The sequence below is a fragment of the Oncorhynchus tshawytscha genome, linkage group LG21, assembly GCF_018296145.1.
Source record: "Oncorhynchus tshawytscha isolate Ot180627B linkage group LG21, Otsh_v2.0, whole genome shotgun sequence".
In the NCBI taxonomy this organism is placed as follows: Eukaryota; Metazoa; Chordata; class Actinopteri; order Salmoniformes; family Salmonidae; genus Oncorhynchus; species Oncorhynchus tshawytscha.
The window spans coordinates 10193549-10210014 of record NC_056449.1 but is presented as its reverse complement, the minus strand read 5'-3'; the positions used below and the strand labels follow the sequence as shown (position 1 = coordinate 10210014).

At 42.5% G+C, this 16466-nt stretch overlaps 1 protein-coding gene across 1 annotated transcript; it reads right to left on the bottom strand.

The window, feature by feature from the left end:
* Nucleotides 1-4983: 4983 nt before the first annotated feature.
* stard14 (START domain containing 14) lies at nucleotides 4984-16407 on the bottom strand. Its single transcript, XM_024382829.2, has 6 exons — nucleotides 15940-16407; nucleotides 15279-15426; nucleotides 14745-14848; nucleotides 14247-14364; nucleotides 14047-14099; nucleotides 4984-6315 (listed from the first exon to the last, which is right to left on the bottom strand). The coding sequence occupies exons 1-6, from the start codon at nucleotides 16123-16125 to the stop codon at nucleotides 6109-6111; spliced, it is 816 nt and encodes a 271-aa protein (XP_024238597.1). The 5' UTR covers nucleotides 16126-16407; the 3' UTR covers nucleotides 4984-6108.
* Between the last annotated feature and the right edge of the window lie 59 nt (nucleotides 16408-16466).

Below are 16466 nucleotides of genomic sequence, written 5' to 3'. Positions count from 1 at the left end.
ACCTTTACTCCACACACAGAGACGCATACAAAGCTCTCCCCCCGCCCTCCATTTGGCAAATCTGACCACAATTCTATCCTGCTGATTCCTGCTTACAAGCAAAAAATTAAAGCAAGAAGCTCCAGTGACTCTGTCAATAAAAAAGTGGTCAGATGAAGCAGATGCTAAGCTTCACAAGGCCGCAGGGCCAGACTGAGTACCAGGACATGTACTGCGAGCACGCTGAGGACCTGAGCCCTAGGACCATGCCTCAGGACTACCTGGCATGATGACTCCTTGCTGTCCCCAGTCCACCTGGCCGTGCTGCTGCTCCAGTTTCAACTGTTCTGCCTGCAGCTATGGAACCCTGACCTGTTCACCGGACGTGCTACTTGTCCCAGACCTGCTGTTTTCAACTCTCTAGAGACAACAAGAGTGGTAGAGATACCCTTAACGATTGACTATGAAAAACCAACTGACATTTACTCCTGAGGTGCTGACATGCTTGCACCCTCGACAACTACTGTGATTATGATTATTTGACCATGCTGGTCATTTATGAACATTTGAACATCTTGGCCATGTTCTGTTATAATCTCCACCCGGCACAGCCAGAAGAGGACTGGCCACCCCTCATAGCCTGGTTCCTCTCTAGGTTTCTTCCTAGGTTTTGGCCTTTCTAGGGAGTTTTTCCTAGCCAGCGTGCTTCTACACCTGCATTGCTTGCTGTTTGGGGTTTTAGGCTGGGTTTCTGTACAGCACTTTGAGATATTAGCTGATGTAAGAAGGGCTATATAAATTAATTTGATTTAATTTGATTAATCCTAGTAAAATTCCCTGTCTTAGATCAGTTAGGATCACCACTTTATTTTAAGAATGTGAAATGTCAGAATAATAGTAGAGAGAATGATTAATTTCAGCTTTTATTCCTTTCATCACATTCCCAGTGGGTCAGAAGTTTACATACACTCAATTAGTATTTGGTAGCATTGCCTTTAAATTGTTTACCTTGAGTCAAACATTTTGGGTAGCCTTCATCAAGCTTCCCACAATAAGTTGGGTGAATTTTGGCCCATTCCTCCTGACAGAGTTGGTGTAACCGAGTCAGTTTTGTAGGCCTCCTTGCTCACACACGCTTTTTCAGTACTGCCCACAAACTTTCTTTAGGATTGAGGTCAGGGCTTTGTGATGGGCACTCCAATACCTTGACTTTGTTGTCCGTAAGCCATTTTGCCACAACTTTTGAAGTATGCTTGGGGTCATTGTGCATTTGGAAGACCCATTTGCGACCAAGTTTTAACTTCCTGACTGATGTCTTGAGATGTTGCTTCAATATATCTACATAATTTTCCTCCCTCATGATGCCATCTATTTTGTGAAGTGCACCAGTCCCTCCTGCAGCCAAGCACCCTGACAACATGATGCTGCACCCCCCATTTTACTGTGGATATAGATACTTTTGTACCTGTTTCCTCCAGTATCTTCACAAGGTTTGCTGTTGTTCTGGGATTGATTTGCACTTTTCGCATCAAAGTACATTCATCTCTAGGAGACAGAACACGTCTCCTTCCTGAGCTGCATGGTCCCATGGTGTTTATACTTGCGTACTATTGTTTGTACAGATGAACGTGGTACCTTCAGGCATTTTGAAATTGCTCCCAAGGATGAACCAGACTGGTGGAGGTCTACAATTTTTTTTCTGAGGTCTTGGCTCATTTATTTTGATTTAACCATGATGTTAAACAAAGAGGGACTGAGTTTGAAGGTAGACCTTGAAATACATCCACAGGTACACCTCCAATTAACTCAAATGATGTCAATTAGCCCATCAGAAGCTTCTAAAGCCATGACATCATTTTCAGTGAATTTTCCAAGCTGTTTAAAGGCACAGTCAAGTGTATGTAAACTTCTGACCCACTGGAATTGTGATAAAGTGAATTATAAGTGAAATAATCTGTCTGTAAACAATTGTTGGAAAAATGACTTGTGTCATGCACAAAGTACATGTCCTCACCGACTTGCCAAAACTATAGTTTGTTAACAAGAAATTTGTGGAGTGGTTGAAAAAGACTAGTTTTAATGACTCCAACCTAAGTGTATGTAAACTTCCGACTTCAACTGTACATATTTCCTCGACTAACTGGTGCCCCCGCACATTGACTCTGTACCGGTAACCCTGTATATAGTCTTGCTATTGTTATTTTACTGCTGCTCTTTAACCACTTTTATTTCAAATTCTCATTCGTATTTTTTAAACTGCATTGTTGGTTAGGGGCTTGTATGTAAAGATTTCACTGTAAGGTTGTATCTGTTGTATTCGGCACATGTGACTAATAAAATTTGATTTGATTTACTAGCAGGGGATTTTAACTGTGTCCTGCACCCCACATTAGACCTCTATAAAGAGGTAGCAGGATCCCTTTCTGAATCAGCAGATGTTATTCATTCGTTTAACCAGGCATATGGGGTAACAGACACCTGGAGATAAAAAAAATCCTACATCTTAACAATATTCTTTCTTTTCCAAAGTCCATCGGACGTGTTCCAGAATTGATATTTTCCTCCTAGACAACAAGTTGCTCCTGATACTAAAGTCCACTGATTATGAGGGTATTGCCATCTCTGACCACAGCTCAGTTGTAATGGTATTGTGTTTTCTTGATAACGTTTTCCCACAATGCACTTGGTGACTCAATCCACGTATCATCTCAGATGAAGAATTTAACACACATATCGGCCCAAATTGATTTTTTCCTTGAGGTCAACCGGCTACCAGAGACAAGTATGTGCACCCAATGGGAAACGCTGAATGTTGAGAGAATGACAAGGGTGTGCAAAGCTGTCATCAAGGCAAAAAGCTGGCTGCTTTGAGGAATCTCAAATTTAAAATATGTTTTGATTTGTTTAACACTTTTTTGGCTACTACATGATCTTATGTCTTAATTCATAGTTTTGACTTCTTCACTATTATTCTACAATGTAGAAAATAGTAGAAATAAAGAAAACTCCCTTGAATTAGTAGGTGTGTCCAAACTTTTGACTGGTACTGTAACTTCTAGATTTAGCCAATGTTTCAGGTTACAAAATCAATTTCACAAAAAGAGTACTCTTTCCGATCAATGAGCAAGCAATAGATCTATCTTTGAATTCATATGCTTTCACGGTAGCTTCCAATACTTATTTAGGGGTCTGTGGGACTTCGAAATTCAAAGACCTGTTACATTTTCATTTCAAAACAGCTTTGGCGAAGGCTATGCAGGACCTCAATCGCTGGTAGACACTCCCCATATCACTCGCTGTTAGAGTCAACTCGGTCAAGATGGTCATCTTACCAAGATTCTTGTATCTGTTTCAAACTATTCACATCTTTATATAAAATTACTTTTTTCAAGAACTGAATAGACATACGGCACATTCGGAAAGTATTCAGACCCCTTGACTTTTCCCACATTTTGTTACGTTACAGCCTTATTCTAAAATGAATTTATTGTGAAAAGCTCACTCAGGATACAGTTAGGATTTCATCGCCTACACTTTTGCAGGAGTAGACTTGCCAGATTGTATCCCGATATAGACCCTACCTGCTCTAGATGCCATCAGGCACTGTGTATCATATGCACTGGTCATGCTGACGCTAGTTCCATTCTGTCTCTTTATCTTTCAGACTTTCTCATATACTGTATATGCAATAAGATCTCTCCGCCTCAGATCTCTCCGTCGCTCTTTTCGGGGTAGGACCCGAAGGGCTTACTTTCTGTCACACCCAAGCAGAGGCCATAGCCTTCTCATCCCTTCTGGCACACCCACTTCTTCTTTTTGAGTGGAAGTCAGATACACCACCTCTTAAACTGGGTTAGGGATGTTATGGTCCCTCTTACACTGGGTTAGGGATGTTATGGTCAATCTTAAACTGGGTTGGCGGAGTATCTCTCTGGGTTAGGGATGTTATGGCCCATCTTTAACTTGAGACGCTAAAATATTCTACCCTCTCAAAAGTTTTATAAGGTCTGGCAGCCATTTTGCAACTACTTTGAGCGTAAACTCTGAGCTGAGAACTTAATGTAGCCTCTGCAATCCCCCCATATCCTTTATAATTTATATTTCTTATTTATATTTACATCCATGTACTTATATATAATTTTTTATTTCTTTATTGTCCAACGGCTGCTGCATAGGATAGTGTCAATGTAACCTGTTGCTTTATTTACGTTCTGTTACTGTAGATTATGTTCTGTCTTTTGTCTACTTTTAAAAAACAATTGAAATATAATGCACCAAGGACCTGATAATGCCTTTATTCTGTGTAAAATATGTATGAAATGTTTAGAGGTTATCTAAGATGCAGGCACTGTTTCAGACTACTAACTGTTAGTGTTATTAACTACCTTAAACGATATTTCACATGACCTGTCGACTTTTAAGGTGCCAACATTCCTCATTCAACTATGGCGACACCAATTGCCTTTTGTATGAAGCTCAATACATGAAACAAAATCACATGGTGTGTTCTGTGCCACAGTTCATGGTCCCTCACTAATAAATGGTCAGCACAGAATGAGTTCCAAATCTGTTTTAACATGTCTGAAATAGATGGGATAGTGACTCTAAATCACTGTCGTGTCCATTAATGCCCGTACAGATGGAGTCAGGATACTCTATATGTCCTGACCCAACTTCACAGATCATGTTCTTGTAGAAAACTAAATAAATCAAGCTTCTCAAGCTTCCCAGTAACCTAATTTGATATGCTTTTATATGCTTTCTTCAATGAAAGAATCATTACTACATGGCTACAGAAGCTGACTCAACATGTAGAGGCCAATCAGACTATGCTACACATGCAGCTGCCCTGATAACACCAACACCAAAAACAGGCCTTCTTATATTGCTCCAGTGACATGACAGTAGAATAACTAATTGTTCCACTTTGAGTTTGTGTTGACTGACTCACCATAAAGACATCCTGACTGACAAAGCAAATCAAAGTAATTACGCACATACAGGTGAATCTTATCTGAGATTTATTATAACAAAAAGTTCCAATCATTTTGTCTTCAACGTCCAAGTTTGACAGCTCAGTTTGCAAGGCTAACTTCGAGATCCTTGCTTGCTCTGTCATGACATTATTTGAAAGTAACTTTATGACAATAAATACACTTTAAAGGGGTAAGATCTATGACGGCAATTCCAATCCTTCAGGTAATAACACAAAAATATATATATATCGTACAATTCAGTTAATAAATTAATAACTCACTCTGTACATTTGATAAAATGCTAAGTGTGATATTACGGAAAAGATTTCCATTGAATTAAGTCACCATTGGATCATTTATTCAGTGCCTACAGTAAGACCAAGGCATACATAACTAGCAATGGAATTAACTCCATTGACTCCCTCCCAGATTGCACAACATTTCAGTAAATATTGATATGAGAACCCACATGGATAGACACTCTGTCTGTCCACGTGGAGGTTGAACCATACTCTTGGCTACCACGTGCACGTTGATCAGGAGAATAGTAGTCTATACAATGTAGCTCAATAAATAAGTTTCCCATCAAATGTTTTTTTAATTTTTTAAACAGAACATACAAATACACCTCTATTGACTTTCATTTATACTCAGGATATCAAACAGCCAATCCTGTCTATTCTTCAACTTTGTTCTGAATTATTCCAAACATATGAAATTGATAATAGACCTGATGCTGCTAATGCTTCTAAAAGTAGCTGCATATCACAATCAACAACAACCAGGTCCTAGTATCTAACACTTCTTCTGCCAGTGCACTGTCGGCGGAGTTGGCACAGTTAGTTGGCAAATAATTATCAGTTCAGTTCAAGCGGAGTGGATGAACCAGAATTGCCACTCATTGGTATGACGTTTCCGCTTCATAAGGCCAAACAGATGTAAACAGTTCATTCTCTTGATCACCCATAAAGACACAAATGGTGGTTTATAAGGTCAAAACAGGATAAATTCTAAATTAATTGGGGGTAGATCGGAGACTTTAAAGATTGGGATCAAGTGCCATGGAGAGGTCAAAGACTTCAGTCTTTAAGTCTCTGTGAGCATGTCCATATGTCCTCTCTTGGCTAGGTTTCATCCCCTCTGACAGATGTGCTCAGCTGCTATCCTCGCCCTCCTGAATGTCAAGCTGTGTGCTCTCGTCAACGTTCTCCAGAGAGTCCGCCCGCTGGATGGTCAGCTCAGATGGGTCCATTATGGGCAGGATGCTCTGCTCTGGGTACAACCAGGGCTTCTGATCCGGAGAGTTCTGCTTCTTCCAGTCGGGGTAGCTCTGGCCGGCCTTGTGAACACACTTCAGCACCTGCAGGGAGAGAGGAGGGTGTCAGAGACCTAGAGCTGAGCCCCAGCCTAGTTTTTCCCCCTCACTTACTGCACTTTTATACAGTTCTGCCCAGAGGCATATACGTGTATAGTGAGTGTACAAAACATTAAGAATACCTTCCTAATATTGAGTTGCGCACCACCCCCCCATGTTGACTCCAATGCTTTCCACAGTTGTGTCAAATGGGCTGGATGTCCTTTGGGTGGTGCGACCATTCTTGATACACACAGGAAAATGTTGAGTGTGAAAATTCCCAGCAGCGTTGCCGTTCTTGGCACCTACTACCATTACCCGTTCAAAGGCACTTAAATCTTTTGTCTTGCCCATTCAACCTCTGAATGGCACACACACACACACACTAACACACAATCCATGTCTCAATTTTCTCAAGGCTTAAAAATACTTCTCTAACCTGTCTCCTCCCCTTCATCTACACTGATTGAAGTGGATTTTTACAAGTGACGTCAATAAGGGATAATAGCTTTCACCTGGATTCACCTGGAAAGAGCCGGTGTTCTTACTGTTTTGTATACTCAGAGCCTTCAGAAAGTATTCACACCCCTGGACTTTATCACATTTTGTTATGCTACAGCCTGAATTTAAAATGGATTACATTTAGATGTGTTTGTCACTAGCCTACACACAATACCAAAGTGGAATTATGTTTTTTTTTTAAATTTTACAACTGAAAAGCTGAAGTGTCTTGAGTCAAGTATTCAACCCTTTTGTTATGGTAAGCCTAAATAAGTTCAGGTGTAAAGTCACATAATAAGTTCAGTGGTGTAAAGTACTGAAGTAAAAACACTTTAAAGTACTACTTAAGTATTTTTTTGGGGGGGGGGGGATATCTGTACTTTCCTATTTAGATTTTTTGACAACTGTTACTTTGAATTCATTACATTCCTAAAGAAAATCATGTACTTTTTACTGTATACATTTTCCCTGACAGTCAAAAGTACTTGTTACATTTTGAATGCTTAGCAGAAAATGGTCCAATTCACACACTGATCAAGAGAACATCCCTGGTCATCTCTACTGCCTCATATCTGGTGGACTCACTAAACACAAAGGCTTCCTTTGTAATGTATGTCTAAATGTGTTGGAGTGTGCCACTGGCTATCCATAAGTAAAGTTTAAAAAACAAGAAACTGTGCAGTCTGGTTTGCTTAATATACAGTTGAAGTCGGAAGTTTACATACACTTAGGTTGGAGTCATTTAAAACCAGTTTTTCAACCACTCCACAAATTCCTTGTTAACACACTATAGTTTTGGTAAGTCTGTTAGAACATCTACTTTGTGCATGACACAAGTCATTTTTCCAACAATTGTTTACAGACAGATTATTTCACTTATAATTCACTTTATCACAATTCCAGTGGGTCAGAAGTTTACATACTAAGTTGACTGTGCCTTTAAACCACTTGGAACTTTTCAGAAAATGATGTCATGGCTTTAGAAGCTTCTGATAGGCTAATTGACATCATTTGAGTCAATTGGAGGTGTACCTGTGGATGTATTTCAAGGTCTACCTTCAAACTCAGTGCCTCTTTGCTTGACATCATGGGAAAATCAAAAGAAATCAGCCAATACCTCAGAAATAGAATTGTAGACCTCCACAAGTCTGGTTGATCCTTGGGAGCAATTTCCAAATGCCTGAAGGTACCACGTTCATCTGTACAAACAATTTTACGCAAGTATAAATACCATGGGACCACGCAGCCATCATACCGCTCAGGAAGGAGACACGTTCTGTCTCCTAAAGATGAACGTACTTTGGTGCGAAAAGTGCAAATCAATCCCAGAACAACAGCAAAGGACCTTGTGAAGATGCTGGAGGGAAAAGGTACAAAAGTATCTATATCCACAGTAAAACGAGTCCTATATCAACGTAACCTGAAAGGCCGCTCAGCAAGGAAGAAGCCACTGCTCCAAAAACGGCATAAAAAAGCCAGACTACGGTTTGCAACTGCACATGGGGACAAATATCGTACTTTTTGGAGAAATGTCCTCTGGTCTGATGAAACAAAAATAGAACTGTTTGGCCATAATGACCATCATTATGTTTGGAGGATAAAGGGGGAGGCTTGCAAGCGGAAGAACACCATCCCAACCGTGAAGCACGGGGGTGGCAGCATCATGTTGTGGGGGTGCTTTGCTGTATGAGGGACTGGTGCACTTCACAAAATAGATGGCATCATGAGAAGTACAATTATGTGGATATATTGAAGCAACATCTCAAGACATCAGTCATGAAGTTAAAGCTTGGTCGCAAATGGGTCTTCCAAATGGACAATGACCCCAAGCATACTTCCAAAGTTGTGGCAAAATGGCTTAAGGACAACAAAGTCAAGGTATTGGAGTGGCCATCACAAAGCCCTGACCTCAATCCCATCGAAAATTTGTGGGCAGAACTGAAAAAGCATGCGCGAGCAATGAGACCTACAAACCTGACTTAGTTACACCAGCTCTGTCAGGAGGAATGGGCCAGAATTCACCCAACTTATTGTGGGAAGCCTGTGGAAGGCTACCCAAAATGTTTGACCCAAGTTAAGCAATTTAAAGGCAATGCCACAAAATACCAATTGAGTGTATGTGAACTTCTGACCCACTGGGAATGTGATGAAAGAAATAAAAGCTGAAATAAATCATTCTCTCTACTATTATTCTGCCATTTCACATTATTAAAATAAAGTGGTGATCCTAACTGACCTAAAATAGGGAATATTTACTAGGATTAAATGTCAGGAATTGTGAAAACTGAGTTTAAATGTATTTGGCTAACGTTTATGAATACTTACAGTTGAAGTCGGAAGTTATTTGAAATTAGATTTTCGTAATTACATTTACTTTTGATAAACCATATACCTTTAGACTTTTACTCACAAAGTATTTTACTGGGTGATTTTTACTTGAGTCATTTTCTATTAAATGTATCTTTAATCTTACTCAAGTATGACAATTGTGTACTTTTTCCACCACTGAATAAGTTGCATTGTCACGGTCGTCCTCCTCTTCATCTGAAGAGGAGAGGCGAGATGGATCGGAGGACCAAAATGCGGCGTGGTGTGTTCATCATGAATTTTAATAAAGAAAACACTGAACACTGAAACACTGTACAAAAACAGTAAACAAAATAACAACCGTGAAGCTAATGCGAACTGCGCTGAAACAAGCAATCAACATAGACAGGAACAATCACCCACAAACACACAGTGAAACCCAGGCTACCTAAGTATGATTCTCAATCAGAGACAACTAATGACACCTGCCTCTGATTGAGAATCATACTTAGGTAGCCTGGGTTTCACGGTGTGTTTGTTCCTGTCTATGTTGATTGCTTGTTTCAGCGCAGTTCGCATTAGCGTCACGGTTGTTATTTCGTTTATTGTTTTTTTCGGGTTTCAGTGTTCAGTGTTTTCTTTATTAACAGAATCACCCACCAACCAAGGACCAAGCAGCGTGGTAAAAGACAGCGACGACAGCAGCAGCAGCAGCAACAACAGCGGCCAGCATCACAGGACTCCTGGACATGGGAGGAGATACTGAACGGAGAGGGACCCTGGGCACAGGCTGGGGAATATCGCCGCCCCAAAGCAGAGCTGGAGGCAGCGAAAGCTGAGCGGCGGTGATATGAGGAGGCAGCACGGCAGTGCGACAGGTACGAGAGGCAGCCCCCTCCCAAAAAAAAAAAAAATTGGGGGACACACGAAGTGTGGAGCTAAGCCAGGTAGCAGACCTGAGCTCACTCCTCGTGCTTATTATAAGCAGCGCGTTACTGGTCAGGCACCGTGTTATGCGGTTAAGCGCACGGTTTCGCCAGTACGTGTCCATAGCCCGGTGCGCTATAGGGCAGCCCCCCGAGAGTGTCATGCGAGTGCGGGCATCGAGCCAGGGCGTATGGTGCCTGCTCAGCGGGTCTGGTCGCCGGTACGCAGTTTTGGTCCAGGGTATCCTGCGCCGGCTCTGCGTGCTGTGTCTCCGGGGCGCTGGGAGGGTGCAGTGCGTCCTCTGCCTGCGCTCCGCTCGTGCCGGGCAAATGTGGGAGTGGAGCCTAAGGAAGAGGTGCGCGTAGTAAGCACTAGATCTCCCGTGCTTACCCACAGCCCGGTTCAACCTGTGCCTGCACTCTGGAGGGTCCGGGCTAGAGAAGTTGTCCAGCCTGGGGAAGTGGTGCCAAGGCTGCGCACCAGAGCTCCAGTGCTCCCCCACAGCCCGGTCCTTCAGGTGCCTCCTCCTAACACCAAGCCTCCTGAAGGTTTCCCCAGCCTGGTGGTTCCTGTGGCAGCCCCACGCACCAGGCTGTCTCTCTGTCTCCTCCCTGCAGGTGGTCCCGCCTGTCCGGCGCTGCTGCCGGAGTCTCCCGCCTGTCCGGCGCTGCTGCCGGAGTCTCCCGCCTGTCCGGCGCTGCTGCCGGAGTCTCCCGCCTGTCCGGCGCTGCTGCCGGAGTCTCCCGCCTGTCCGGCGCTGCTGCCGGAGTCTCCCGCCTGTCCGGCGCCAGAGCTTCTGCCCCTCTGTCCAGTGGGGTCATTGAGAAGTGTGGCCATGGTTAGAAAGCCACGGAGGCGGACAATAAGGCGGACTAAGACGATGGTGAAGTGGGGTCCGCGTCCCGCGCCTGAGCCGCCACCGCTGACAGACGCACCTTTGGGGGGGGGTACTGTCACGTTCTGACCTTTTATTTCCTTTGTTTTGTCATTAGTATCATTTAGTATGGTCAGGGTGTGAGTTGGGGTGGGCAGTCTGTTTGATTTTCTATGATTTGGGGATTTCTATGTTTCGGCCTAGTATGGTTCTCAAACAGAGGCAGGTGTCATTAGTTGTCTCTGATTGAGAATCATACTTAGGTAGCCTGGGTTGCACTGTTTGTTTGTGGGTGATTGTCTATGTTAGTTGCTTGTGTCAGCACAGTCCTTATGATAGCTTCACGGTCTTTATTTGTTTATTGTTTTTGTATTCAGTGTTCAGTTCTTTAATTAAACATTCATCATGAACACATACCACGCCGCATTTTGGTCCTCTGATCCTTCTCGGCTCTCCTCTTCGGAAGAGGAGGAGGAAATCCCTTACATGTATGGACTCTGTGTGCAATAATAGTGTTTAATATGATTTTTGAATGACTACCTCATCTCTGTACCCCCCCCCCCCACACACACACACAATTATCTGTAAGGTCCCTCAGTCCAGCAGTGAATTTCAAACAGATTCAACCACAAAGAAGGGAACCTATTGATTCAGTTTGTTTTGATATTTCAACCTGCGTGGCCTGATTGTGTCTGGTGTGGGGGTACAAAATCAACATGCACGCGATGGCGCACTTAGGCGCACGCTCGCATTCGGTTTGGTTAGCATGTTACTTTAGTGCCTTGATGCAAACAGGATGCATGTTTTGGAAGATTTATATTATGTACAGGCTTCGTTCTTTTTACTCTGTCAATCAGGTTAGTATTGTGGAGTAAATACTATGGTGTTGATCCATCCTATGGTGCATTACTACAACCGACTGGAGTGTGGTCGTCAGTTCATCTTTCAATCTCCCACGTGTGTATATGTTCCTTAAAACCAATGAGGAGATGGCACATGGTATATGCTCTTAAAAACCAATGAGGAGATGGGAGAGGCCAGACTTGTAACATGTTGAGCGTCACAAATAGAATCTATTTCTATTTTAGCGCCTTGCCACGCAAACGCTCGCTGAGGCGCGCAAGTGTGGGTGCAATGATTGAATAACATGTGTACATTTATTTTGCAACACTCGCGCAGGCAGTGTGCTCAGCATGTAATACTGACAGAAATGTGGCAAAGCAATTCAATTTTGTCCTGAATACAAAGTGTTATGTTTGGGGCAAATCCAATAGAACACCATACTGAGTACCACTCTCCATATTTTCAAGCATAGTGGTGGCTGCCTCATGTTATGGGTATGCTTGTAATTGTTAAGAACTGGGGAGTTTTTCAGGAAAAATGAGAAACGGAATGGAGCTAAGCACAGGCTAAATCCTAGTGTAAAACCTGGTTCAATTTGGTTCCAATTTGACACAGCTTGAAGTATTATGAAAATAATAAAATGGACAAATGCTGCTTAATCCAGGTGTGGAAAGTTCTTAGAGACTTACCCAGAAAGACAGAGCTGTAATCGCTGCCAAATGTGCTTCTACAAAGTATTAACTCAAGGGTGTGAATATTTATGTAAATTAAATTTGCAAAAATTTCTGAAACACGTTTTCACTTGGGCAATTATGGGTTATTGTGTGTAAATTTGTGAAAAAAAGCAATTTTGAATTCAGGCAATAACAAGGAATGTGAATACTTTCATCTTCAACCCTTTGCTTGTGCCGTGGCGGAGATCTTTGTGGGCTACACTCGGCCTTGTCTCAGGATGGTAAGTTGGTGGTTGAAGTTATCCCTCTAGGGCTGTGCTTTGGCAAAGTGTGTGGGGTTATATCCTGCCTTTTTGCCCCTGTCCGGGGGTATCATCGGATGGGGCCACAGTGTCTCCTAACCCCTCCTGTCTCAGCCTCCAGTATTTATGCTGCAGTAGTTTATGTGTCGGGGGGCTAGGGTCAGTCTGTTATGTCTGGAGTATTTCTCCTGTCTTATCCGGTGTCCTGTGTGAATTTAAGTATGCTATCTCTAATTCTCTCTTTCTCTCTGAGCCCTAGGACCATGCCTCAGGACTACCTGGCATGATGACTCCTTGCTGTCCCCAGTCCACTTGGCCGTGCTGCTGCTCCAGTTTCAACTGTTCTGCCTGCGGCTATGAATACCTGACCTGTTCACCGGACGTGCTACCTGTCCCAGAACTGCTGTTTTCAACTCTCTAGAGACAGCAGGAGCGGTAGAGATACTCTCAATGATCGGCTGACTTGTTGCACCCTCGACAACTACTGTGATTATTATTATTTGACCATGCTGGTCATTTGACCATCTTGGCCATGTTCTGTTATAATCTCCACCCGGCACAGCCAGAAGAGGACTGACCACCCCTCATAGCCTGCTTCCTCTCTAGGTTTCTTCCTGGGTTTTGGCCTTTCTAGGGTTTTTTTCCTAGCCACCTGCATTGCTTGCTGTTTGGAGTTTTAGGCTGGGTTTCTGTACAGCACTTTGATATATCAGCTGATGTAAGAAGGGCTGTCATTTGTGTTTTACTAACTTATATAATGTAATGATATTACAATGCACGTAAGTGGGGTGCTATTCAAACAGGCTTTTGAAGAGCAGCCAGCTGTTGATCATTAATCAGTAGGTCAAGGTTTACATTCAATCACAGCTATGAGCCACACACACAATCTTGGTTTCACACACAAAGATACACCTTGCCCTAAATAGTTTAATGCTGCACGTGCTACGAAACCAGGAAAACGAGTTCTACAGGGCCACTGAACGTCAGTTGCTCTGCCTGAGAGACTACATTGTTAAAAAGCTGAGCAGGACCTTCCAGTGGGTTTCTATGGTTACTATTGTCATTTAAGGAGACTTGAATCCCACACTCGCTGTGCGTCGATTCGCACACTTTTACTACCTAGTTCAAAGACAAGAATTATCACTGTAGCTCTAACACACACTCAGGTATTGGCTTGCTTTGGAGCTACATTAAAAACCAGTTATAACTCTGTTGTCAAACACAAAGAAGCTAAAGATTTTAGCCGAAGGGAGATTAATAACAATGTTGTCTGAGGTCAAATCAATGTTGTCTGAGGTCATTCACGTACCCTGGGAGCCAGAACCTGAGACGCTTTGTTCACCACCCACTTTGGAAGAGAACCTGAAATACAGAATGAACCAAATAATCCATAATCACTGCAACTCTTGGTACCTGTAGTGTAACATACTCTGTATCAAATATCTTTCAGCAAAGAAAAGACAACTGAAGCATAGGATTTGAAACAGATCAGTCGAAGGTGGGTCTCACCTTTGGGGTCAGCCTGTGAGAGGTAGGTAAAGGAGCAGCTATTGGGTCCTATGGCCTTCACTAGGTAGCCAGTCAGGAGGGAGATGGCTCTCACAAGGTCCTTTTTGGGAGGATATTTCTGTGAAGAAATAACCAAATCAACTGAGACGTTATCACTTGCATACTCTGAAGCCATGCGAATGACAAGAAACACGTTCATGTAACAAACCTGTCATATGCTGCGTCCATACTGTTCCAGGCAAATATGGAGTGAGAAACACTTTATACATGATGAGGTGGTTTAAATCTGGATGAATAATAATAAATTATGTTTTTATTGCAATGAGTCTGGGCTCTACCATTCCTATGGCTCAAAGTCAGCTAATTGTCCTCGTATATGTACACTGATATCACATTCTGTAACTATTAGTAACTGCAGACAGACTGCTGTATGTACTGGATGGTTGCTAAGAGCCAAAGTCTACAGACAGAGGAGGTGGAGGTGCATGGCGTACATACTGGGTGTTTGACTGAGCAGTTAATGATCACATACTCGTCGTCCGTCACCTGCCACGAACGCAGCGTCACCACATCTCTGTTCTTCAGTGGCTTCGGACACAGCCCTGAAAAAAAACAGGACAACTAATTTAAAACAACTTGAGGAAAGATTTCTCATTTACAACACCCCCCCCCCCGTTCAATGTCAGGGTAACCAAAGATTCAGAGGCAACAACTGGACTCTTGTGTTGACTAAATACACTCTGAAAAACAGGTCACTCATGCCTTGTCTGAACTCCTGAAGATTCGGTGAAGGGGTACCATGGAGGAAGGGATTCCTTAAAGCAAGGGGAAAGTGAAGTGAATCTTAATACGAGACTTTATACCAGATTTATTTCACATTTTCACCTGTGGTCATGTCATGTTTGAACCTGTGGTTTAAAGTGAATCATTAGTAAAGTTGACCCGTCAAGTTCTTGCACTGAGAGAAAAGATAAAACAACAGAGAGGAATGTGGAACAGCACACGTATCTCTAGCAGGTAAGAGGAACTCACATGAGTAGTAACCCATATCGGCATTAGGTGAGAGACGGGCAATGTCAAAGCTCTCCAACATGGTGGGGTCCCACTTCCTGCGATACTGTCCATCATGAAGGACGTCGTACATTGTGGCGGCCGACACATCTTTTATGGTCATTCTGCACTGAAATACAAACAGCAAAAGTAAATTGATTATTGGAGTAAAAGAATACATGAATTAGATCTGTCTCTAGATCTGCTCTTATCTGTTGCGTACTCACTGTAATAAAATATGACACCAGATAAACCAATGATAATGGAAAGTTGGAAACACGCCCTAGATGCTCTTGTGATAATGTTGCCACAAAAACAAAAGGGTTGTGGTGGAAAACAGAAAAACTGTCATGCTGTCTCCAAGGGACATGGAAATGTCAAAAAGCTAGAGATTGAGATACATTGGAAAGGAGAGAAAAGAGAGGAAAATATTTTCCTTAAAATGCAATGTCTATTCAGACTATGATATTCGTGAAGGAATACAGCATGCCCCTATTATTGTTTATAATTTAAAGTTTAAATTGACTGAAATTAAAAATAAAAATGTTGTCAACTCGACTGATCCATGGCCATGACTTCATACTATTAGTTTTACATTACAGTGTATCAAATTGACAGTTGAGTCAAACCAAGATTTCCTTACTTTTATCTTGTGAACTTTTGGGACGTTTTTGTTTCCTTGAGGGGATGTTACAGGGGCCACCTCGACCCAGACCTCCATCCCGTTCTTGTCATATTTGCTGTACCAGTTGTCCGTTGACAAGGCTTGTCTTCTGAAGTCTGCAAAGACTGCCTCGTCTGGTATAATTCCCGAGAGAACTCGAGACATAATTTATATACAACTATAAATCTTTATGAATGAATGAAAAAGCGGTAGCCTACTTAACGAGCAAAAGAAGAAGCGAAATGCTACAGGTCACTGAATTGATGTTGTGTATCCACTCCGACCCTCTTGCCTCTAACAAAATGCTATTCTAGTAGTGACAGTGAGATAAATCCGGTTTTCTACTCACTGATTAGCATATCAAGTTGGACTGGATTTTTGTGTTAGATTCCTTACCTACACAGTTTCCAGCTTATCTAGAACCCTTTGTGTGTTTCGTACTTAAAATCCAGGGCAGGGTGTTCTTTACCTGCAGTTTTACACCCCTCTCAACATGGCCACGCCCC

What these genes read in the sequence shown, in the direction of transcription:
- stard14 (XM_024382829.2), bottom strand. Translation starts at nt 16,125, where the DNA reads ATGTCTCGAGTTCTCTCGGGAATTATACCAGACGAGGCAGTCTTTGCA. An exon ending in CAAAAGTTCACAAGATAAAA is followed by an intron (nt 15,427 to 15,939) that starts GTAAGGAAATCT and finishes TTTGTATTTCAG; the next exon opens with TGCAGAATGACCATAAAAGA. An exon ending in CGATATGGGTTACTACTCAT is followed by an intron (nt 14,849 to 15,278) that starts GTGAGTTCCTCT and finishes GTTTTTTTTCAG; the next exon opens with GGCTGTGTCCGAAGCCACTG.